Source organism: Oncorhynchus kisutch, linkage group LG4 (genome assembly GCF_002021735.2).
Source record: "Oncorhynchus kisutch isolate 150728-3 linkage group LG4, Okis_V2, whole genome shotgun sequence".
NCBI lineage: Eukaryota > Metazoa > Chordata > Actinopteri > Salmoniformes > Salmonidae > Oncorhynchus > Oncorhynchus kisutch.
The window spans coordinates 44,063,165-44,087,645 of record NC_034177.2 but is presented as its reverse complement, the minus strand read 5'-3'; the positions used below and the strand labels follow the sequence as shown (position 1 = coordinate 44,087,645).

General features: G+C 42.0%; 2 protein-coding genes across 2 annotated transcripts in view; both read right to left on the bottom strand.

The window, feature by feature from the left end:
- LOC109889575 (engulfment and cell motility protein 3) overlaps positions 1 to 15,340 on the bottom strand; it is a 32,080-nt gene extending 16,740 nt beyond the window's left edge. Inside the window, exons 1-7 of the mRNA XM_020481110.2 lie at positions 15,062 to 15,340; positions 12,049 to 12,152; positions 3,432 to 3,472; positions 3,239 to 3,311; positions 1,365 to 1,415; positions 1,048 to 1,217; positions 101 to 200 (exon numbers count right to left, since the gene is read on the bottom strand). Coding sequence (XP_020336699.1) covers positions 101 to 200; positions 1,048 to 1,217; positions 1,365 to 1,415; positions 3,239 to 3,311; positions 3,432 to 3,472; positions 12,049 to 12,126 — 513 coding nt within the window. The 5' untranslated portion in view covers positions 12,127 to 12,152; positions 15,062 to 15,340. The remainder of the gene's footprint in view (positions 1 to 100; positions 201 to 1,047; positions 1,218 to 1,364; positions 1,416 to 3,238; positions 3,312 to 3,431; positions 3,473 to 12,048; positions 12,153 to 15,061) is intronic.
- Positions 15,341 to 16,431: 1,091 nt separating this feature from the next.
- Positions 16,432 to 24,481, bottom strand: part of LOC109889574 (transcription factor E2F4) — a 32,524-nt gene continuing 24,474 nt past the window's right edge. The window contains exons 6-10 of the mRNA XM_020481109.2: positions 18,904 to 19,192; positions 18,624 to 18,794; positions 18,388 to 18,435; positions 18,167 to 18,211; positions 16,432 to 18,039 (exon numbers count right to left, since the gene is read on the bottom strand). Of these exons, the coding sequence (XP_020336698.1) occupies positions 17,924 to 18,039; positions 18,167 to 18,211; positions 18,388 to 18,435; positions 18,624 to 18,794; positions 18,904 to 19,192 (669 nt within the window). The 3' untranslated portion in view covers positions 16,432 to 17,923. The remainder of the gene's footprint in view (positions 18,040 to 18,166; positions 18,212 to 18,387; positions 18,436 to 18,623; positions 18,795 to 18,903; positions 19,193 to 24,481) is intronic.

Sequence of the window (24,481 nt, the reverse complement as noted above, 5' to 3'; positions counted from 1 at the left end):
TGTATGTATGTATGTATGTATGTATGTATGTATGTATGTATGTATGTATGTATATTAGTCCTCCACTTCGTCTATAGGAGCCAATAGTTGAGGTACCTACCTTCTTGATGAAGACAGCAGAGACGTTCTCCCAGGATACAATCCCATGATCCATCAGCTCCATGAAGCCTGTCAGTGTGTGCGCCATGATCAGAGGGGCCCTTACAAATAAAACACAGAACAGACACACACACACACAAAAAAAAAACCTCTTAGACCAGAACATTAGAACATCATTGAATACAACCTTGACATAGAAAACCATAGACAACACTGAGCATTTACACTGATTGGGTTCCAGGTACAGATAAGAAGACTAAACCAGACTAAACCGTCCCAGGCTGATACCTTTCTCCCATGTTTGGTACGAAGGTAGGCCGTCATTGTAAATAAGAATTTGTTCTTAACCGACTTCCCTAGTTAAATACAAATATTAACAGAATGTGTCATGCCGCCACTGCGATTCAAGTGGTATAATTGATGCGTGGGAAAGTGAGTTTTCTAAACAAGGCATGATGGTACATCGTCAAAAGCATGACATCAGGCTCATATCCATGGCATCCCATTGGGTCTCTGATAAACATCTTAAACCCATCACTAGCTATGCAACACAAAGCTGAAAATTCTTCAGAGCCAATTCTCCATACCAACTTGATGTCCTTTTTTGACTCACATAATACAACTAAAGAAACCAATTACAGCTTCCTTGAATTCCTCCATAGTAACTATGCTAACAGTGTGAGGAAAAGGCCAGACTCAGCCCATACTTCACCCAGGAATGTGTTCCCACATGTGAGGAAATCACCTCATATCTCTTCACCAGCAACTATCAAAGCACAGCAAATATATGCACTTCCCCCCCATCCACTATAGAAGGTTAGTTGGAGAGAGAGTGAAGGATTGTAGTGATATATGTTATTGGGGAAAATAAGACAAACTGAGACAAAGACTCAGAGACACATTGAGACGCATTGACATATATAGAGAGACATCGAGAAGGGAACTGACTCGTGAGCGTCCTCTACGATCTTCACCAGCAGAGAGTGGCCATTACGGCTGATAAACTCCTGAGCAAACGTGACATCAGTAGACACGCAGGCCAGCTGCTTCAGCGAATCACAGCGCACGTCTGAGTCGGAGCTCTGGATGCCCTTGTAGAGGTCCTCGGCACAACGGCCCTACAACACGCACACCATAAAACCCCCAGACAAAATGATGGACGAAGTAGTTACACTGATAATGCAATTGTAATAGGCCTACATAGCGTGCAGACACACACAGCCATGAGGGGATTATCTCTGTCAGGCTCTTGTTTGCAGACTCACCGGTGCCTTGGTCAGACGGAGAATGCAGCCATTCTTTATGTCCAGACGGTTCTAGAAGACAATGACACACAGTCATACAGGCAATAAAGACCGACTTAGAAATGGCTTAGACTGATTACTGTTTTCAAACTGTACTAAGGGACATAATTATAAAGTGAGAGAGGGCGAGCGAGAGATAGGAGAGAGAGAGGAGAAGAAGAAAAAAAGAGAGAGATGGAGTTGATTTAGTTTCAGATGAATAGCCCACGAAATAGCTCGAAATCTCGCCACAGACACACACAAACGCAAAAATAGACTTGCTTTATAATTTGACACGCTATGACGCCGTTGACGCTTGCAGCCAATCTGTTCGCTCATTAACTCCTGTGCGTTCTAATTCCAGTGTGTACACACTGGTTCACGTGCGTAAAAAACACCTTTTGTTTGAATTGAGCTTTGGGATCAATATCATGCCAAGTGTATTGTGAACTCACAGCATGCATTTTGTATTTGTGTATCATGATCTGTACAAATAAGTACAAATCCACAAATGTAAATCACTAATCCACAAACAAACACCTTTTGATTAGTATTTGTAAATTGATAAATTGCATTCGGATATTTTTATAACTGAAAATACGCAGGTCATTTCCAAGGGCCTCAAGTTAAATGACTGCCATAAAGACAAAAAGTTATCACGCGTAGAAAGCGAGTTGTAGCCGTCGTTTCCCTTGCCCATGGAGCGATGGGCAACGATGCTTTGAGGGTGACTGTTGTTGATGTGTGCAGAGGGTCCCTGGATCAAGCCCAGACTGAGGCGAGGAGAGTGACAGAAGCAATACCGTTACAAAGTCTGAGCCCATATCCTACACCTCACCTCTACCTTTTGCATGCCTCTCCTGGGGAAACGGATAGAGGCCTCAGGAATACTTATGTCTCCATAATGCTCATCGTCTGTGCAACATGAGACAGCGGATGGATTATAATCCCTTACAATGTATGACATATGGGGCGACAGGGTAGCCTAGTGGTTAGAGCGTTGGACTAGTAACCGGAAGGTTGCAAGTTCAAACCCCAGAGCTGACAAGGTACAAATCTGTCGTTCTGCCCCTGAACAGGCAGTTAACCCACTGTTCCTAGGCCGTTATTGAAAATAAGAATTTGTTCTTAACTGACTTGCCTAGTTAAATAAATAAAAAATATCCTTCACATTTAGTGGTGCTATCATACTGGCCAGCTAATTCAACTAGTTGGGTAATTAACGGGTGTACACCGCAATAGTGTTGCAAATATAGAGTCCTCTAGGGCTTTGATTATTTACGTTGGACGTACTATGGATACAGATATGGTTACCATACTATCATTTCTGCAGCCTTGAAAGGCAGGCATCGACATGGCCAAACTAGAGTCTGCCAGCGAACTATAGAAACTGCTTTCTATGGGTACAAAACTGTTTCATACAAATATAAATCACTTTCTACACGTGATAACTTTTTGTATTTTTCTTGTCGTCAAATCCCTGCCAAAAGTCAGGTGACCTAAGCACTTCCAAATATGGAGTTGCAGGTTTGCCATATCTGTCATGTTTGCGCATATCTCTCCTATGTGCACAGTTTTATGGCAGGCATTTTACTTTAGGCCCTTGGAAATGACCTGCATTGCCCCTGGTCGAGGGGTGTGTTTGACCTCTCCAAAGGTCACCAGCATAGTTTAGCTCCAACAGCTACCCACACCCAGGTCACTGGCGTTGATGACATTTCAGACATCACTGGCATGACAGTGACATCCTCTACTATCAAGTTATAGTACAGAAGCTACACACTGAACAGCCAGAGAGACCGGTTTGTTCACAGACATCCTCCGTGATCACAGAAAAGAAAGATCAATCAACTCACAGATTCAGTGATGTAGGTCTGAACACCGTCGGCATACTGGAGGGCGTAGTTATCAGGGCCCGGAAGATTCCACCTTAAAACACAGTCATCATAGCCACTGTAACTACTGCAATAGGACAAAGTAGTTGCTTGAACTCCACAAGAACAGCATTAGACCAAATAGAAAGCGCTTTTTAAACATGAACACACTTACCCGTCACAAACCTCCTTAATTACAGCAGAAAGGGGCTTTTTCTGTCAGAAGACAAGCACAGGTGTGATCAATGAGCAGCATGAAGTAGGAAGTGATTTAGATATCATGCCTTCATTTTGTAAACCACGGTGGAACTATAGTACACCAGTCCCATGACCCGAGCCTGCTGATCCTAGATAAACTCAAAGCTTTTACTTCCTCTATGCTGCTGACTAATGTATTTGAGGCAGCATGGAAATTCAGTGCATTGAATAAATAAGAGGCAAACTACTCCAAAGTCTACACATCAATTGCCCTGTAATTTGTGGTATACATGGTGGTCAACGAATCAAACGTTTTGGTGTACTGTGGTAGACCTATCGCTGCTCTGTAATTAGTGAACTGTAGGGGGTCAACCAATCAGAGGTTTTTGGTGAGGTCTGGTAGTCCAATAGGAGTGATTGAGGGGCTTGCGGTTAGTTATTTTCTCCCATGAAATGTCTACAGAACCAGCCTGTTCACAAATCCTGGACATTACATTACAAAGTTTTAAGGGTCACTCTCTAACTCCAAGAACATTCTGTGGTACTGTTACTGAAGTACTAAACATCTTAATATCAAGTGTTAAGTACAGTACCAGTCAAAAGTTTGGACACACCTACTCATTCAAGGGTTTTCCTTTATTTGTACTATTTTCTACATTGTAGAATAACAGTGAAGACATCAAACTATGAAATAGCACATATGGAATCATTTAGTAATTTAAAAAAACGGTTAAACAAATCCAACTACTTAAATATTTGAGATTCTTCAGTTACCTTGATGACGGCTTTGCACACATGGCATTCTCTCAACCAGCTTCATGAGCTAGTCACCTGGATTTAAAAAAATCTTACCTTTATTTAACTAGGCAAGTCAGTTAAGAACAAATTCTTATTTTCAATGACGGCCTTCCGGTTACTAGTCCAACGCTCTAACCACTAGGCCACCCTGCCGACCCTGCATTTCAATTAACAGGTGTGCATTGTTAAAGGTTAATTTGTGGAATTTCTTTCTTTCTTAATGCCTTTGTACCAATCAGTTGTGTTGTGACAAGGTAGGGGTGGGATACAGAAGATAGCGCTATTTAGTAAAAGACCAAGTCCATATTATGGCAAGAACCACTTTTTTGGTTACTATGATTCCATGTGTTATTGCATAGTTTTAATGTCTTCACTATTAATGTACAATGTAGAAAATAGTTTAAAAAAATAAAGAATAACCCTTGAATGAGTAGGTGTGTCCAAACTTGACTAGTACTGTATATCTTTGAATGGATAAAACATACTGTAAGTGATTGCATAAACAACTCAATGTTTAGATGCTAAATTGAGGTTTTGAATGGATATGATTTTTAAAACTTTAAAACGTTTTTAACTTCAATGAAGTAGAGGGACACTTACAGATCCACTCGACCGAGAAGGGTAACTGGAGTAAGGTTGGTATCCTGGATATGATCCTGGGCTGCAACGCCAAGGCGCTTATCGTGCAGCTCAAGTCCGATCTTAATTTGATCAATCTTTTATTGCAAGTGCTGAGCAATTAACCGACATTTCAGTTAAATTAGTTGAATTCAAATTGTATTTATTTATTTAACTAGGGAAGTCAGTTAAGAACAAATTCTTATTTACAATGACGGCCTACCAAAAGCCAAATGGCCTCCTGCGGGGACAGGGGCTGGGATTAAAAATATAAAGAAATATAGGAAAAAACACACATCATGACAACACTACATAAAAAGAGACCTAAGACAACATCTCAAGACACCAACAAATGACAACAGAGCATGGTAGCAACACAACATCGCAGCATGACAAAACATGGTACAAACATTATTTCATTCTGGTTTCGTTTCTGTGAACTCGATGTGCAGTTTCTGTAGAGATAAATCAGATCAAGGCTGAACTGTGCGATGTAGTTGGGAGTTGTAGTTTTCCAACAGGCCAATATTCTACACTGTGCTAAACTGAGGTGGTAATTAACTACAATGACCATAATCCACTGCGGGCCCACATAAAACTTGTCCTGTCTGTGCGGAGACTGAGAGGGATCAAAAGCAGGTGCTTCACAAGCCTGAAAAGACGTGATCTAAGCAGTCATAAAAGTATGCCTTATCTACTTTGAAGAACAAATAAAATAGTGATAGTCAGACAGCATGGGCAGCAGTTCTATAGAGAAGATGGTAACTTGGAATTAAATAAAGTCATCAAATGTGTTATTAAAGTAAAGCAATGTGAATAGTAAATAAATGGTTAATAAGTGATACGCAGTAATGGGCAGTCAATACCATCATGGAACGTTTATTAAATTGTTTTATTCAGTGTTGTTACAGCATTCAATCCATGATAACAATGACTGAGATTATTTTGAGGGAAGATCAAGGCGGAACTACATTATTGTGGACAGAATTGCAAAATCTCCACGAGACCTGGACGGGGTCTGAGGATAAAGTGAAGGAAATTATCTCTAAGAAATGTAAGACGAACCACAGGAAGATTGAGGTGTTGTGCGCCTACAGGATTGGGAAACCCTCAGCCGGCCCAGGTGACAGGCCCAGGCCGATAGTGGCCAAGTTCAAAGACAAGGTAGCTGTTCTGGAAAAGAGACAAGAATTTGAGAGGAACGTACATCTTCCACAACGAGGACTATCCTGAAGCTGTGCGCCAGAAGAGAAAATAACTTATCCACTATGACAGGCACATTGTCCACCCTCCCTACCAACAGCCTGGAAGGGATGACAGAGCCAAGCCTATGGGTTTGTAGCTTCAACCCCACAGCAAACACACACACTTACACACAAACAGTTTATGGACTGCTTAATGGGTTTTTCTCTTGCTTTGTTTGTTCTTTTCCATATTAATGTCCATCTCTGAGAAGTACCCAGGAAAGGCCTGAAAATAGTCCATATTAACATATGTAGCCTTAGAAATAAGGTTCATGAAATCAATAACTTGCTAACATTCTTATATTAGCCATTTCTGAGACTCCCTTCGATAATTCCTTTGATGATACTGCAGTATCAATACAATGATAACATATATAGATGAGACAGTAATGCTTATGGGGGAAGTAAGTATTCAGACGCTTTACTAAGTACTTTGTTGAAGCACCTTTGGCAACGATTACAGCCTCAAGTCTTCTTGGGTATAACGCTACAAGCTTTCCACACTTGTATTTGGCTGTGTGCTTAAGGTTGTTGTCCTGTTGGAAAGTGAACCTTCGCCCCCCTCTGAGATCCTGAGCGCTCTCTGTACTTTGATCTGTTTATCTTTCCCTCGATCCTGACTAGACTCCCAGTCCCTGTCGCTGAAAAACATTCCCATAGCATGATGCTGCCACCATGCTTCACCGTAGGGATGGTGACAGGTTTCCTCCAGACGTGATGCTTGGCATTCAGGTCAAAGAGGCATTCAGGCCATCTTAGTTTCATCAGACCAGAGAATCTTGTTTCTTATGGTCAGAGTTCTTTAGCTACCATTGTGCAAACTCCAAGCGGGTTGTCATGTGCATTTTACTGAGGAGTGGCTTCCGCCTGGCCACTCTACCATAAAGGCATGACTGGTGGAATGCTGCAGAGATGGGAGAATCTTCCAGAAGAACAACTATCTCCACAGAGGAACTCTGGAGCTCTGTCAGTCAAACCGATTGCTTAGTTTGGCCAGGCAGCCAGGTCTAGGAAGAATCTTGGTGGTTCCAAACTTCTTAAATTTAAGAATGATGGAGACCACTGTGTTCTTGGGGACCTTCAATGCTGCAGAAATGTTTTGATACCCTTCCCCAAATCTGTGCCACAATCCTGTCTCGGAGCTCTACGGACAATTCCTTCGATAATAATTTTTTTAAAACAGGTCTGTAGGTGTAAGCAAGACCATAAGCAAATAGGGATATGAGTAAATAATTAATTACGGTGATTTTTCCACAAGTAGACAGGTATTTTCCTTTCCATGGTAGAAAGATGACCTATTTTTGCTAATTTTCTATTCAAATGTATTGTAGTGAGATCATTTATTTATTTCAGGATATGAATACAGAGTATGTCCACATCACCGTCAGACCATTTTATTGGTAAACTACCTGGTAATATAAAAGTTGTCTGTTTTACAGATCCAATACGTACTGTATCATACTTGTCATCATCTGGTTGTAATCCAGAGACGTTAAGAAAAGTATCTAGATCCTCTATGAGGCTGTGAAGGGAAGTTGTGGATTTAAAAGAAAACATGAATCATCAGCGTACAATGATTTAGCGTTGTTTAACATTATTCCAAATGATCAGAAAAATTATATTCATAATAATAACTCCTTTTTGTGGATATCCTTATTGTTGTTATTACTATTATTATGATCATCATTATAATAATAAGAAACGTCATCATCATTAGTAGGCCTAGTATGGCAGCCTTGTATAACCACCATTGAGCTGTATGCTTAAGAGCGCATCCTGTTTAGTCTTTAATACCGTAACTTACTTAGGCCTATATTTCAATACTTATATAGGCTACAGTTGTCACACCCGGATCTGTTTCACCTGTCCTTGTTATCGTCGTCACCCCCTCCAGGTGTCACTTGTTTTCCCCAGTGTATTTATCCCTGTGTTCCCTGTCTCTCTGTGCCAGTTGGTCTTGTATGTTTCAAATCAACCAGTGTTTTTTTCTAGTCCTCCCGGGTTTTGACCCTTGCCCGTTTCTGGTCTCTGTACCCGCCTGCCTGACCATTCTGCCTACCTTGACCTCAAGCCTGTCTGCCACTCTGTACCTCGTGGACTTGGAACTGGTTTTGGCCTTTTGGTCACGGACAGGCACTCTTGCCTACTCCTTTTTGGATTATTAAACATCTTAGACTCAAACCATCTGCCTCCTGTGTCTGCATCTGGGTCTCGCCTTGTGTCATGATAACTGTATCAATCAATCATTCATTCGTTCATGCCATTACACAGCATACGGGTCATGCATGATGTCAAATGCGATCAAGCATACTAGTTTTAAAATAAAATAAAAGCGAATCTTGGAAAATGTGTGTAAACAATTAATAAAGCGTTCACAAATGAATGTGACTGTTTAATGTTCGCTGTAAAAAAGGCTTTACAAAAAAAACTGGTACGCTTCTAATGTTTTTAAGTGTTGTTTACATTGTTCAAATGGTCAGAAAAATGATATTGTAATCTAATGGCATAATATGCCGTGTTTGCTCCTTACCTTCTTTTTCTTGATCTCCAGTATTTTACACAACTAGTCACATTTATTCCACAAGTCTGACCTCCCCTTTACCTCCTGAGCAACCAGTAAACATTCCCCCGTTTAGAGTTTATTTGTCACGTCCAGAAAATGTGGCTTTAGAAGCTTCTGATAGGCTAATTGACATCATTTGAGTCGATTGGAGGTGTATCTGTGAATGTATTTCAAGGCCTACCTTCAAACTCAGTGCCTCTTTGCTTGACATTATGAGAAAATCTAAAGAAATCAGCCAAGACCTCAGATACAAAATTGAAGACCTCCACAAGTCTGGTTCATCCTTTGGAGCAATTTCCAAATGCCTGAAGGTACCACGTTCATCTGTACAAACAATAGTACGCAAGTATAAACGCCATGGGACCACGCAGCCGTCATACCACTCAGGAAGAAGACGCGTTCTGTCTCCTAGAGAATAGCGTACTTTGGTGCGAAAAGTCCCAGAACAACAGCAAAGGACCTTGTGAAGATACTGGAGGAAACAGGTACAAAAGTATCTATATCCACAGAAAAACTAGTTCTATATTGACATAAACTGAAAGGCCACTCAGCAAGGAAGAAGCCACTGCTCCAAAACCGCCATAAAGAAAGCCAGACTACAGTTTGCAACTGCACATGGGGACAAAGATCATACTTTTTGGAGAAATGTCCTCTGGTCTGATGAAACAAATATGTAACTTTTTGGTCATAATGACCATTGTTATGTTTGGAGGAAAAACGGGGAGACTTGCAATCCGAAGAACACCATCCCAGCCGTGAAGCACGGGGGTGGCAGCATCATATTATGGGGGTGCTTTGCTGCAGGAGCACCTGGTGCACTTCACAAAATAGATGGCTACATGAGGGAGGAAAATTATATGGATATATTGAAGCAACATCAAGACATCAGTCAGGAAGTTACAGCTTGGTCGCAAATGGGTCTTCCAAATGGACAATAACCGCAAGCATACTTTTGTTGTGGCAAAATGGCTTAAGGACAACAAAGTCAAGGTATTGGAGTGGCCATCACAAAGCCCTGATCTCAATCCCATAGAAAATGTGTGGGCAGAACTGAAAAAGCGTGTGCAAGTAAGGAGGCCTACAAACCTGACTCCTTTACACCAGCTGTCAGGAGGAATGGGCCAAAATTCACCCAACATATTGTGGGAAGCTTGTGGAAGGCTACCAGAATCGTCTGACCCAAGTTAAAGAATTTAAAGGCAACGCTACCAAATACTAATTGAGTGTATGTAAACGTCTGACCCACTGGGAATGTGATGAAAGAAATAAAAGCTGAAATAAATCACTCTACTATTATTCTGACATTTCACATTCTTAAAATAAAGTGGTGATCCTAACTGACCTAAGACAAGGAATTTTTACTAAGATTAAATGTCAGGAATTGTGACAAACTGAGTTTAAATGTATTTGGTTAAGGTGTATGTAAACTTCAGACTTCGACTGTAGTCTGAAGTTTACATACATAGGATGTGTCTGTCTATGGAAAAATACACGTTTAAACAATCGATTGGTCGAAAGAACAGACGACTCTCGGTTTACCAAGGTTTTTTTCCTTCGGGGACAGCCCTAAAAGAAATGCTCTTTTAGGACTGTGTGACACCACACTCCAAAAGTCCTACAGCCTGCAGGTTTTCTTATCTTGATTATTGTCCAGTCATGTGGTCAAGTGCTTCAAAGAAAGACCCGGCATCTGGCCCAGAACAAAGCAGCACATCTTGCTCTTCATTGAAATCAGAGGGCTAATGTAAATACTATACATGCCAGTCTCTCTTAGCTAAGAGTTGAGGAGAGACTGACTGCATCTTTGTATAACATTAATGTGTTGAAAATTCCAAATTGTTTGCATAGTCAACTTACACACAGCTCTGACACACACATTTAGCTCACCAGACATGCCACCAGGGGTCTTTTCACAGTCCCCAAATCCAGAACAAATTCAAGAAAGCATATAGTATTAAATAGAGCAATTATTATGGAACTCCCTTCCATCTCATTGCTCAAATGAACAGCAAAGCTGGTTTAAAAAAACAGACAGAGCAACACCTCACAGCACATCTCTCCCCTATTCGACCTAGATATTTTGTGTGCATGTATTGATATGTAGGCTGTGTGTGACGTTTTTAAATGCTTGTAGTTCTGTCCTCTAGCCCTTCTTGTCTATTAATGTTCTTTATTATGGTAATGTTTCATGTTTTGTGTGGACCCCAGGAAGAGTAGCTGCTGCTTTCGCAAAAGCTAATGGGGATCCTGATAAAACATTTTTTTATAATGCATAGTGCATGTTTTTTTTAAAACACTAAATTGAAAACAGCACTAATCGCTCAGTATTATTTATTGCTGAAAATTGCAAACGTGTAGTGTATTTTGAGTAACTTTAAAAGTTCAGACTTGATGTGCTCTAACAATTTTTTTATCAAAACAAAATATATCAACCCCTGCTAAAATATATCAACCCCAACATAAATATATCAACCCCTGCTAAAATGGATCAACTCCTGCTAAAATGGATCAACTCCTGCTAAAATGGATCAACTCCTGCTAAAATGGATCAACTCCTGCTAAAATGGATCAACTCCTGCTAAAATGGATCAACTCCTGCTAAAATGGATCAACTCCTGCTAAAATGGATCAACTCCTGCTAAAATGGATCAACTCCTGCTAAAATGGATCAACTCCTGCTAAAATGGATCAACTCCTGCTAAAATGGATCAACTCCTGCTAAAATGGATCAACTCCTGCTAAAATGGATCAACTTCTGCTAAAATGGATCAACTTCTGCTAAAATGGATCAACCCCAACATAAATATATCAACCCCTGCAAAAATGGAACATGTCCTGTTGCTGCAGTATTATTTTACTGCTGTAGCAAACTGGCTCAAATTAACATTCTACATTCGAAAATACCTTGTGCCAAAACCGCCATGTTTTCTTTACAGAGCGTGTAATGATCTTACCAGAGCTCCGACAACATACTGCATGACATCAACTTCACAGGCACTCGTATCTAGCGAACACCTTTTACTCAGCTAAGGCCCTGGTCTATTAACAGTTTGACATCATAAACAACCATTACATTAGCACCCTACTTTACTATGATAACTTCTCTATTGATAGGGTGGCATGTTTCTATGGCAGCAGCTGCTTCACAACTCTGAACACACTGCATCCATGCTGAGGTGCACTACCCCTTCATAAACCACATTATTAGCCCGCCCATCTCTGTCTTGCTACATAAACCACAGCTCTAATACAACCCACAGGCTGCAGTGCTGATTTCTACTGTAACTTTCCACTCAGGATTTGATAGTTCAGTAGGTTTTTTTCCCTTCAACTCTCTGACTCAGGCTCCTCTCCTGTGTGCTAATGCTTACCTGGTCCAGTTGAATGAGCTGAGGGTATGCCCCTGGCATCTGGATGGCAATTTTCACGATATCCTTCTGTTGCGGCATCTTGAAGTGTGTTTATAAGTGTCCTCCTAAGACGGAGACATAATAACCTTTTACTATAAAATAATTCACACAGTAAAATAGGGGTTTCTGTAGGTTTCTGACCAGACCAGATCAGATCAGCATGGTCCTCGAGTCATGAGAGCTTCCATTTTCCAAATGAAACTTTATCTTCCTCTTTTACAAGTAGTATGTCTGTATTTTCTTCAGTGTGCAGAGAACATGTCCCTTTCTGTGTATATGACTACACACAATTGAAGGCCAGACAGACAGACAGACAGACATGCATCCAGAGGAGTCCCAGAGGAAAGGAGACAGGCAAACTCTTTTCATGCTCTCCAGCACATATGGAAACACTAAAGTTTGTTAAACAATTTTGCACATGCTTCACCTGATGAAAAGGAAAATGTGTGTGTGTGTCTCCCATCCGCAGGAAATGGAAATAACCTACTTACAATGATCACCACCAGTGTTTTGGCTTTGATGGAATCTAACCTGAAACTTTTCTCACTCACTTCATATACTAATACTCTTGAAGCCTTGTGAGAGACAATGATCTCCTGACCCATAACATTCCTATGCAGTAGCCTAGTAGCCTATCCATACAAGGATAGGGTGAGGTGTCGATAGTGTAGGCCAGTGTTTCCCAAACTCGGTCCTGGGGCCCCCCTGGGTGCACATTTGCTTTTTCTCTCTAGCACTACACAGCTGATTCAAATAATCAAAGCTTGAAGATGAGTTGGTTATTTGACTCTGCTATGTGGTGCTAGGGCAAAAACCAAACCGTGCACCCGGGGGGGAGGCATGAGAGTTTGGGAAACCCTGGTATAGGCTACATAACAGGCTGGCAGGGAAGGAAGTGTTTGGGTTTCCAAGGCTCTCTCCCCTGCCTGTCCCAGCATGCATTGGGCTTGAGACTAAGTGGCTGTAACAAACATTTCACACCCGCTATAACACCTGCTGAAGTTGCTAAACTGTGTACGCGACCAATAAACTGCTGCTACTGCAAGAGACAGAGGATAGAGAGACGGACAGAGAGAATGTGTGACCTCAACCTCATCGAATCAAATGTATTTATATAGCCCTTCGTACATCAGCTGATATCTCAAAGTGCTGTACAGAATCCCAGCCTAAAACCCCAAACAGCAAGCAATGCAGGTGTTGAAGCACGTTGGCTAGGAAAAACTCCCTAGAAAGGCCAAAAAATAGGAAGGAACCTAGAGAGGAACCAGGCTATGAGGGGTGGCCAGTCCTCTTCTGGCTGTGCCAGGTGGAGATTATAACAAAACATGGCCAAGATGTTCAAATGTTCATAAATGACCAGCATGGTCAAATAATAGATCTGGGACAGGTAGCACGTCCGGTGAACAGGTCGGGATTCCATAGCCGCAGGCAGAACATCAAACACCTTTGGGATAAATTAGAACACCGACTGCGAGCCAGGCCTAATCACCCAACATCAATGCCGACCTCACTAATGCTCTTGTGGCTGAATGGAAGCAAGTCCCCGCAGCAATGTTCCAACATCTAGTGGAAAGCCTTCCCAGAAGAATGGAGGCTATTATAGCAGAAAAGGGGGGGGACCAACTCCGTATTAATGCCCATGATTTAGGAATGAGATGTCCGACGAGCAGGTGTCCACATACTTTTGGCCATGTCGTGTATTACTGCTGTTCACTGTAACAGTGTTAGTGATTATCATAGTGAACCACATCGTAATAGCGCCCATGACCATATAGGGCTATACATTAATGTGTACTTTCTGGTATCCCTTCGGTTAGCCTGCAGAACTAACTGTGTCATGCCCCTTGACCCTCCGGTCCCATTAGGGTGGGGAGGAGGGGGCCTTTAGCTTCTTGGAATTCCAACCCTGACAGACCTCCACCTACAACTGCCACCACACACACACTTTGAAGTCTGTTGACATCGGCACCACCAGTTGACAAGGGCTATTACTGCCTGAGACTTTACATTCTGGGTGCTGGGCAAATGGCAGTTGTCTACACACTAGTGAAAATTGATCCATGGATCAAGAGCCAGTCATTTCCTGGCGTGACTCATTTAAAATGTATATCGAAAGAGTCAAGCTCCCGAGTGGCGCAGCGGACTAAGGCACTGTATCTCAGTGCTAGAGGTGTCACCGAGGTCCCTGGTTTGAATCCAGGCTGTATCACATCCGGACGTGATTGGGAGTCCCATAGGGTGGCGCACAATTGGCCCAGAGTCGTCAGGGTTTGGCCGGGGTAGGCCGTCGTTGTAAATAAGAATTTGTTCATAATTGACTTGCCTAGTTAAATACATTTTTTAAATTCAACTGGCGGTGCCGATGACAACCGACTTCAAAGTGTGTGTGTGGTGGCAGTTGTAGGTGGAGGTCTGTCAGGGTTGGAATTCCAAGAAGGCCCCCTCCTCCCCACCCTAATGGGACAGGCAGAGGGTTTTATGAGTGATCCTAGGAAATCAAATCTATCTACATAATGAATAGTTGAATTCATGGTGGGTATTTTGGAAGTAGTTTTCATTGTGTGCCAGCATCTGCTGTGAAATGGCTAATGCAGAGAATTTTTTTAACATTCCATCTTTGTGAAATGTTTGGTAAAATAATATACTAATTTCTCTGCATTAGCCATTTTACAGCAGATGCTGGCATACAATGAAAACTACTTCCAAAATACCCACCATGAATTAAACTACTCATTATGTAGATTGATTCGATTTCCTAGGATCACCCATAAAAATTAGGGTGATTGATTAACGTTATATTGATAATGTCAACCCGTTTATTCTAGCTCGCTGTAGACACGGATAATGCTGTACTGGGCCCCCGGAGCTATTCGTACCAGGAATACTAAACATATTTGTTCCTTCTCGTTCGCAAAGTTTAGAGAACAATCAAAAGAAAATCTATATTTGAGTTGAACATTAATTTAGTTCTTACCTTTTTGAAAATAGAAGTTAGTGTCCTCGCGAAAGCCCAGAGTTCGAGAATGAAAGCATTTGCAATCCCTCTCTAGAAAGGACGACAATAATCCGCGAGATTTCTATTTTGAATTTGCGCAATCTTGGAGAAGGCTCCCCTAGGCGGAGAAATGTCTTTAACAAATTTCAAAAAGTAATTGATTATTTAAAGTTCCGGGTTGAGTCGAGTCACACCCGCCCCCCTGTAGGAAGCAGCGTGTACTGACCATAGATCGACCAGCCCCAACTTTTCCGACATAGTGGGTTTACTGTAAACGGATGTGCATTTAAGGGAAAAGTATTTGAAAAGCCTATAGAGCGCTCAAAAATGAGTACGGACAGGTTCAGAAACAACTAAAGTATTGTGCGATTCTTTTCTCCACATTGAATATTTCCAAAATGCAATTTATTTTTATTGGACTGATGTGAGATAGTTGTCCAGATTGAAAGATACTGTATATGCCATTTCAATTATATAGGCTACTAATCCCTAAATTATATTAATCTGGCTTCTGATAAACATTGCCTGTTAGATTATATTATCTTGTGTTTTTAAAGGAACAAAAAATATAAACGCAACATGTAAAGTGTTGGTCCCATGGGTCATGAGCTGAAATGAAAGAGCCCAGAAATGTTCCATACACACAAAAAGCTTATTTCACTCAAATGTTGTGCATACATTTGTTTACATCCCTGTTAGTGAGCATTTCTCCTTTGCCAAGATAATCCATCCAACTGAGAGGTGTGGCATATCAAGAAGATGATTAAACAGCATAATCATTACACAGGTGCGCCTTGTGCCCAGGACAATAAAAAAAGTGTTTTTGTCCCACAACACAATGCCACAGATGTCTTATGTTTTGAGGGCGTGTACAATTGGCATGCTGACTGCAAGAATGACCACCAGAGCTGTTGCCAGAGAATTGAATGTTTGGCAGTACATCCAACTGGTCTCACAACCGCAGAACACGTGTAACCATTGCCAGTCCAGGACCTCCACATCCAGCTTCTTCACCTGCGGGAGTCTGAGACCAGCCCCCTGGACAGCTGATGAAATAAAGCCATTTTGTGGGGGAAAACTAATTCTGATTGGCTGGGTCTGGTTCCCCAGTGGGTGGGCCTATGCCCCCCCCCCCCCCCCCCAGGCCAACCCATGGCTGCACCCCTGCAGTCATGTGAAATCCATAGATTAGAGCCTAATATATTTAAATTGAATTATTTCCTAATATTAACTTTAACTCAAAATGTTTAATTGTTGCATTTATATTTTTGTTCAGTAAAGATAGCCTACGACATAAAGCTGTGCAGTAGCCAATATGCATGTTGGGGAATTTTTCACAATTCAATTAATGCAGTCATTAGTTTTATTTAGGGTTCCTTATCCATATTCAGTTATAACATTGCATTACCCTCAATTTGGCCTTCTCTGCCAACAACAAGACAAGTAAAGGAAATTGACAGAACTTTAAAAAAAAGTTTTTTTACATAATGCAACTAACGTTTTAGTCATCATTAACCTATTATTGCAAATGCAATGATACTATAGATCCTCTGAGCCTCTTAACACATCTAATGTTACATGTAAGCAGACTCCTCTTGAATTCCCTGGGCATTGAAGGCTTCAGCAAACTGACAACACCACCCAAACGACAGATGGTGCAATGCTAACTGGTTGGAGTGTTGTAAAGTGCAATGATGTGAGAGCAGTTTGATACAGATTATCGTATTGAGAATATATTTTATACACCCAAATCGGTAATATATCTGACAGGTATACCAAATAAATGATTTAGGGAAGGAAATAAAACAAAAATGAACAGAATGAAATTAAGAACAACTATTCTCTCACACTACATTTCCATAGTCACGGTGAAAGTATGTGGGGGACCTTTTCTATTGAACACGGATAGGAGCAACATATACAAAGACGATAGACAACACTCAAAACGCTACCATACTTTATAGGAATTAATGATTGTTTTTCATGTATTTTTTAAACAACTACAAACATTATTTTACATAGACTAAATAAAATATTTATATACATAATAATTGTAAGATAAACCAAGAGTGCCGCAGATAATGTTGTAAAGTGAGTGAAACGGGTAAGAAAAACAACAACGACAAAGGCAAAGGGACCAAGATGAATGATGTGTTGCAGTTAATTCAATGTGCATTACACCTAAAACCCCTCAAAACTTTCTTATCCTGTCTTCGTCTGGAACCCTGGTTCACTATTGCGGTCTCACACATGTAGTTCATTACACATTTAACTCCACAAATGCTGGTAATACAAAATATATATATATTCTCTATATACACAGAACAGTGCATATTTGATCAGCTGTGTGTGTACACATTCACACGTACTGTACGAGTGTGTGCAGCTGCCTGGGTGTCTCTGAATCTGTTGACACTGTGTTGATGAGGATCAGAACGCATTGATGACTGCTTTTGCCAGTTTGTAACTTACTTCAAAACATAGATGGAAGGAGGGAATATAGCTCATCACAGACCAGAATGAGAAAGGAATTTCACCAGAGAGATCATCAGTTCAGTTGAGAGGACAATATTTCTTTATCCCCCTTTTCATCTAACTTAGAGCCACTACGCCCTGAAACATTTGCTGCCAATGTTAAGTGGAACGATTTGGGTAAGAGAAAGAAGAGCATCAGACTAACAACACTTGTTTTGTTTGTTTTTTTACACAGAAAAATCTTCTAATACATAGGGATCCAAAAATAAAATCACTCATTTGTTTTTTTTCCCATATAAAAATGGTCAATATGTTTTGTTCTTAGATTTCCTTACATAATACACTATTGGGAACTCAGCTCAGAGGTCAAAGATTAAGGATAGGAACATCAAAGAGGTCACAAAGGCCTTCGGTTTCGTCAAGGTTATAGATATAGTCGTGGTCACCCGGCGGGGGAGACAGACGGAGGAGTGGAGAGAACACTGGGAAAGAGAGAGACCGGTACAAAGAGATCAGGGAGGAGGAATGTATTTCTCAACTTGATATGTCAAGTATATCTCTACTGATCCACAAATCCAAATAAGCAGACCTGTAGGCATGGCAACTTACCTTCAGAAGACATCAACTCCTCCAACAGGTCTGCACTCATGATCTCTACTCCGAGAGACAGTGTGAGAGGGAGAGATATGGGGATGAGGGGTTAGAATTTTAAAAAGGTGCAAAACATTTATTCTGGTAGCTATAATCTCAAGTAATTGCCAGCATTGATAACATTTGCCATAGAAAAATAACTCCCAATAGATTTCATAATTTGTGGAGGTGATCTTTACCTTTACTTGGGTCAAACATATCAGAAAGTTCTTTGGGGAAATCCAGCACTACAAACAGAAGACAAAAAACAGTCACTCACTCAATAACGTCAGAAAAAGATTGATAAAGAGTGCACGCACTCCCTAAATAAACCTAGACTTTGATGTATATTTTGTAGTTCTGTGGTGTCCCCCTATGATTTTGTACCAGGATAGAGAAGCATTATACTCTTAAGGAAACAGCAGGTGACAGTTACGTTCTGAGGGGTCAGTCTTGATTGGTCCAAAGATTGCTGAAGATGAGGAAGAGAAGCCATCCAATGAGGCAGAGGACTGGAGAGGCTGGGTGTCCAACAGAGTTGTCAGTTGGGCAGTTGTGTTTGTAGTGGGTGTGGAAACAGTCAGTGTGCTGACGTTTTTGCTAGACACTGTAAAAGTAGGACAATGATATGAGAATGACATTTTGCTGTCCTTCCAATGCTCAGATAAAGACAAGCATACAGTAAGAAGTCTGCCCTTTTTCAGACCAAATCGTACCTGCGGTGGTGACTGCCTGGTTGGTAGTAGCTGTGGAAGCCGGTGAGAGTGTGGCAGAACTGGGGTTGGAGGAGGGGGTCAGAGGCTGGTTGGGCTGGGAGGGGGCAGCAGGTGCTGGTTTTGGGTTTGCAGCAGCAGGCACTGGCAGGCTCTGGAGCATGTCCTCTGGTGGGGGGACGGGCAGTACCACTGGAGATGGGCTGGACGGGTCCTTGTTTACTAGAAGAACCTCAATGGGTCCTGCTGAGCTCTTGAGACGGATCTGATACTTCTTCTGTCCATTCAGTACCTGCCAACAGTCACTCAGAGTCAGACACATGGTAGAGGCACAGGGAACTCCAACTCAGATTCTGTAGAGCTGCTGCATGTAGGCCTTTGTTTCATCCCAGTACTGACACTTGATTCATATAATCGTTGTCCAGACTGTGTTTAGTTGATTGCTTTTAAAAAGTCTATTAGTGCTAGGCTGGAACAGAAGCCTGCACAACCAGTAGCTCACCAGAATCCAAGTTGGAGATACATGGTCGGAGGACAGTGAGACAAAGGGGAGAGTCATTTTTATATCCCTTTCATAAACAGACCAAAATCCCACAAATTGATCATGCCTGCTTCTTTTCACCTGCTTTTGGTTTATCTGAAAGTAGTAGGGGGCAAAAAAAAGAATATGGAAAAAGAAAAGCCACCTAAACAGTGCTTAAAATGAAACCAGCTAAATTCTGGTAGATTTTGGCATTGGCGGTTAAGATTACAATTTCACCCGCCACGTTGGTGGGTGTTCAGAGCAGGAAATGAACACCTGCCAAATACAGGTAGATTGTGATTGGTGGGTAAGAATGTCTATTTCACCAGCCATGTTGGCAAAGCACCAATGTAGAAGTTATCGAATTGACAAGAAAGGCTACTGAAGTGTGACTTTATCCTTATGTTCTTGGCCAGTTACATCGTTTTGTTCACACGCTAGGTTGTTTTTCCAATGTTTGAGTTTGCTGCAAAGAACTGCTCCTAGGGAAGAGACCTCGCAGTCTGAGATTTTCTCCCCATCACAGACAAGTGCCAAAAGCACTCACAAACTTCTACAGATGCACAATCGAGAGCATCCTGTCGGGCTGTATCACCGCCTGGTACGGCAACTGCTCCGCCCACAACCGTAAGGCTCTCCAGAGGGTAGTGAGGTCTGCACAACACATCACCGGGTGCAAACTACCTGCCTTCCAGGACACCTACACCACCCGATGTCACAGGAAGGCCATAAAGATCATCAAGGACAACAACCACCCGAGCCACTGCCTGTTCACCCCGCTATCATCCAGAAGGCGAGGTCAGTACAGGTGCATCAAAGCTGGGACCGAGAGACTGAAAAACAGCTTCTATCTCAAGGCCAGACTGTTAAACAGCCACCACTAACATTGAGTGGCTGCTGCCAACACACCGACTCAACTCCAGCCACTTTAATAATGGGAATTGATGTTAAATATATCACTAGCCACTTTAAACAATGCTACTTAATATAATGTTTACATACCCTACATTATTTATCTCATACAGTGCCTTGCGAAAGTATTCGGCCCCCTTGAACTTTGCGACCTTTTGTCACATTTCAGGCTTCAAACATAAAGATAAAACTGTATTTTTTTGTGAAGAATCAACAACAAGTGGGACACAATCATGAAGTGGAACGACATTTATTGGATATTTCAAACTTTTTTAACAAATCAAAAACTGAAAAATTTGTAGCGCCACCTTTTGCTGCGATTACAGCTGTAAGTCACTTGGGGTATGTCTCTATCAGTTTTGCACATCGAGAGACTGACATTTTTTCCCCTTCCTCCTTGCAAAACAGCTCGAGCTCAGTGAGGTTGGATGGAGAGCATTTGTGAACAGCAGTTTTCAGTTCTTTCCACAGATTCTCGATTGGATTCAGGTCTGGACTTTGACTTGGCCATTCTAACACCTGGATATGTTTATTTTTGAACCATTCCATTGTAGATTTTGCTTATTGTTTTGTATTAAAAAAAAAACCCGGCCCAGGCCCCTTCGGGATCCGCCCGTGTCTCACATATGCCGCTCTAGCTCAGCCCCCATTAAATGAACCAGACTAATGGTTGATATCTAGAGAAGAAATAGACCAATCCAAATGGTACAACCAAAATCAAAAACACAAAACTTCTAAAAGGGGTTAGACATCCAAAACGCACCGGCATTACAGTGGGACCTATTGGGTTATAACACACCCAGCATTCGGAAAGTATTCAGACCCCTGGACTTTTCCACACTTTGATACGTTACAGCCTTATTTTAAAATGGATTACATTTATTTTTTCCCTGATCAATCTATACACAATACCCCATTAAGACCATGCAAAACAGGTGTAGAAATGTTTGCTAATTTAGTACAAATAAAAAAACTTAAGTATCACATTTACATAAGTATTCAGACCCTTTACTCAGTACTTTAATGACACACCTTTAGCAGTGATTACAGCCTAGTCTTCTTGGATATGACGCTACAAGCTTGGCACACTTAGGGTTGTTGTCCTGTTGGAAGGTGAACCGTCGCCCCAGTCGGAGCTCCTGAGTGCTCTTCAGCAGGTTTTCATCAAGGATCTCTCTGTACTTTGCTCCGTTCATCTTTCCCACGATCCTGACTAGTCTCCCAGTCCCTGAACAACATTCCCACAACATGCTTCTGCCACCAACATGCTTCACCGTAGGGCTGATGCCAGGTTTCCTTCAGATGTGACGCTTGGCATTCAGGCCAAAGAGTTCAATCTTGTTTCTCATGGTCTGAGAGACCTTTAGGTGCATTTGGCAAACTCCAAGCGGGCTGTCATGTGCCTTTTACTGAGGAGTGGATTCCACTAGCCACTCCACCATAAAGGCCTGATTGGTGGAGTGCTGCAGAGATGATTGTCCTTCTGGAAGGTATGTAAACTCACCAAAAAAAGAAACGTCCTCTCACTGTCAATTGCGTTTATGTTCAGCAAACTTAACATGTGTAAATATTTGTATGAACATAACAAGATTCAACAACTGAGACAAACTGAACAAGTTCCACAGACACTATTACATTTCTGTTAGTCACGTGTCCCTGAACAAAGGGGGGGGGGGGTCAAAATCAAAAGTAACAGTCAGCATCTGGTGTGGCCACCAGCTACATTAAGTACTGCAGTGCATCTCTTCCCCATGGACTGCACCCGATTTGCCAGTTCTTGCTGTGAGATGTTACCCCACTCTTCCACCAAGGCACCTGCAAGTTCCCGGACATTTCTGTGTGTGTGTGTGTGTGTGGGGGGGGGGGGGGGGCCTAGCCCAACAGGTCCTAGACGTGCTCAATGGGATTGAGATCCGGGCTCTTCACTGGCCATGGCAGAACACTGACATTCCTGTCTTGCAGGAAATCACGCACAGAACGAGCAGTAAGGCTGGTGGCATTGTCATGCTGGAGGGTCATATCAGGATGAGCCTGCAGGAAGGGTACCACATGAGGGAGGAGGATGTCTTCCCTGTAATGCAGTATTGAGATATCCTGCAATGACAACAAGCTCAGTCTGATGATGCTGTGACAGTGGGTTTGTGCACAAAGGCGACGTTGTGTCCTGGTGATGTCTGGTGAAGACATGCCTTACAACAGGCCTACAAGCCCTCAGTCCAGCCACTCTCAGCCTATTTCGGACACTCTCAAAACAGATGGAGGGATTGTGCGTTCCTGGTGTAACTCGGGCAGTTGTTGCCACCACCCTGTACCTGTCCCGCAGGTGAGATGATCGTATGTACCGATCCTGTGCAGGTGGTCTGTACACGTGGTCTGCCACTGCGAGGACGATCAGCTGTCCGTCTCTGTAGCGCTGTCTTAGGCGTCTCACAGTACGGACATTGCAATGTATTGCCTTGGCCACATCTGCAGTCCTCATGCCTCATTGCAGCACGCCTGAGGTACGTTCATGCAGATGAGCAGGGATCCTGGGCATCTTTCTTTGTGTTTTTCGGAGTCAGTGGAAAGGCCTCTTTAGTGTCCTAAGTTTTCATAACTGTGACCATAATTGCCTACCGTCTGTAAGCCGTTAGTGTCTTAACGACCGTTCCACAGGTGTATGTTCATTACTTGTTTATGGTTCATTGAACAAGCATGGGAAACAGTGTTTAAACCCTTTACAATGAAGAACTGTAAAGTTGAGATTTTTACGAATTATCTTTGAAAGACAGGGTCCTGAAAAAGGGATGTTTCTTTTTTTGCTGAGTTTGTGTGTAATATATATATATACACACACACACACACACACACACACACACACACACACACAGTACCAGTCAAAGGTTTGGACACGTACTCATTCAAGGGTTTTCTTTCTTTTTTTAACATTTTCAACATTATTAGAATAATAGTGAAGACATCAAAACGATGAATTAACACATGGAATCATGTAGTAACCAAAAATGTATTAAAAACAAATATTTTTGAGGTCATAATATTTGAATAACAAATAATATTTTAGATTCCTCAAAAGTAGCCACCCTTTGCCTTGATGACAGCTTTCAACACTCTAGGGCATTCTCTCAACCAGCTTCACCTGGAATGCTTTTCCAACAGTCCTGAAGGAGTTCCCACATATGCTGAGTACTTGTTGGCTGCTTTTCCTTCACACTGTGGTCCAACTCATCCCAAACCATCTCAATTGGGTTGAGGTCGGGTGATTGTGGAGGCCAGGTCATCTGATGCAGCACTCCATCACTCTCCTTCTTGGTCAAATAGCCCTTACACGGCCCGGAGGTGTGTTGGGTCATTGTCCTGTTGAAAAACAAATGATAGTCCCACTAAGTGCAAACCAGATGGGATGGCGTATTGCTGCAGAATAACCCAGCAAAGACACAGCGGTTGGAATCAAAAATCTAAAATTTGGACTCATCAGACCAAAGGACAGATTTCCACCGGGTCTTATGTCCATTGATCGTGTTTCTTGGCCCAAGCAAGTCTCTTCTTATTATTGGTGTCCTTTAGTAGTTGGTTGAATTGCTGCAAAGAAACATGAAGGCCCGATTCATGCAGTCTCCTCTGAACAGTTGATGTTGAGATGTGTCTGTTACTTGAACTCTAAAGCATTTATTTGGGCTACAATCTGAGGTTCAGTTAACTCTAATGAACTTATCTTCTGCAGCAGAGGTAACTCCAGGTCTTCCTTTCCTGTGGCGGTCCTCATGAGAGCCAGTTTCATCATAGCGCTTGATGGTTTTTGCGACTGCACTTGAAGAAACATTCAAAGTTCTTATAATTTTCCAGATTGACTGACCTTCATGCCTTAAAGTAATGGACTGTCATTTCTCTTTGCTTATTTGAGCTGTTCTTGCCATAATATGGACTTGCTCTTTTACCAAATAGGGCTATCTTCTGTATACCACCGATAGCTTGTCAAAACACAACTGATGGCTCAAACGCATTAAGAAGGAGAGAAATCCCACAAATGAACTTTTACCAAGGCACACCTGTTAATTGAAATGCATTCCAGGTGACTACCTCCTTTAAGCTAGTTGAGAGAATGCCACAAGTGTGCAAAGCGGTCATCAAGGCAAAGAGTGGCTACTT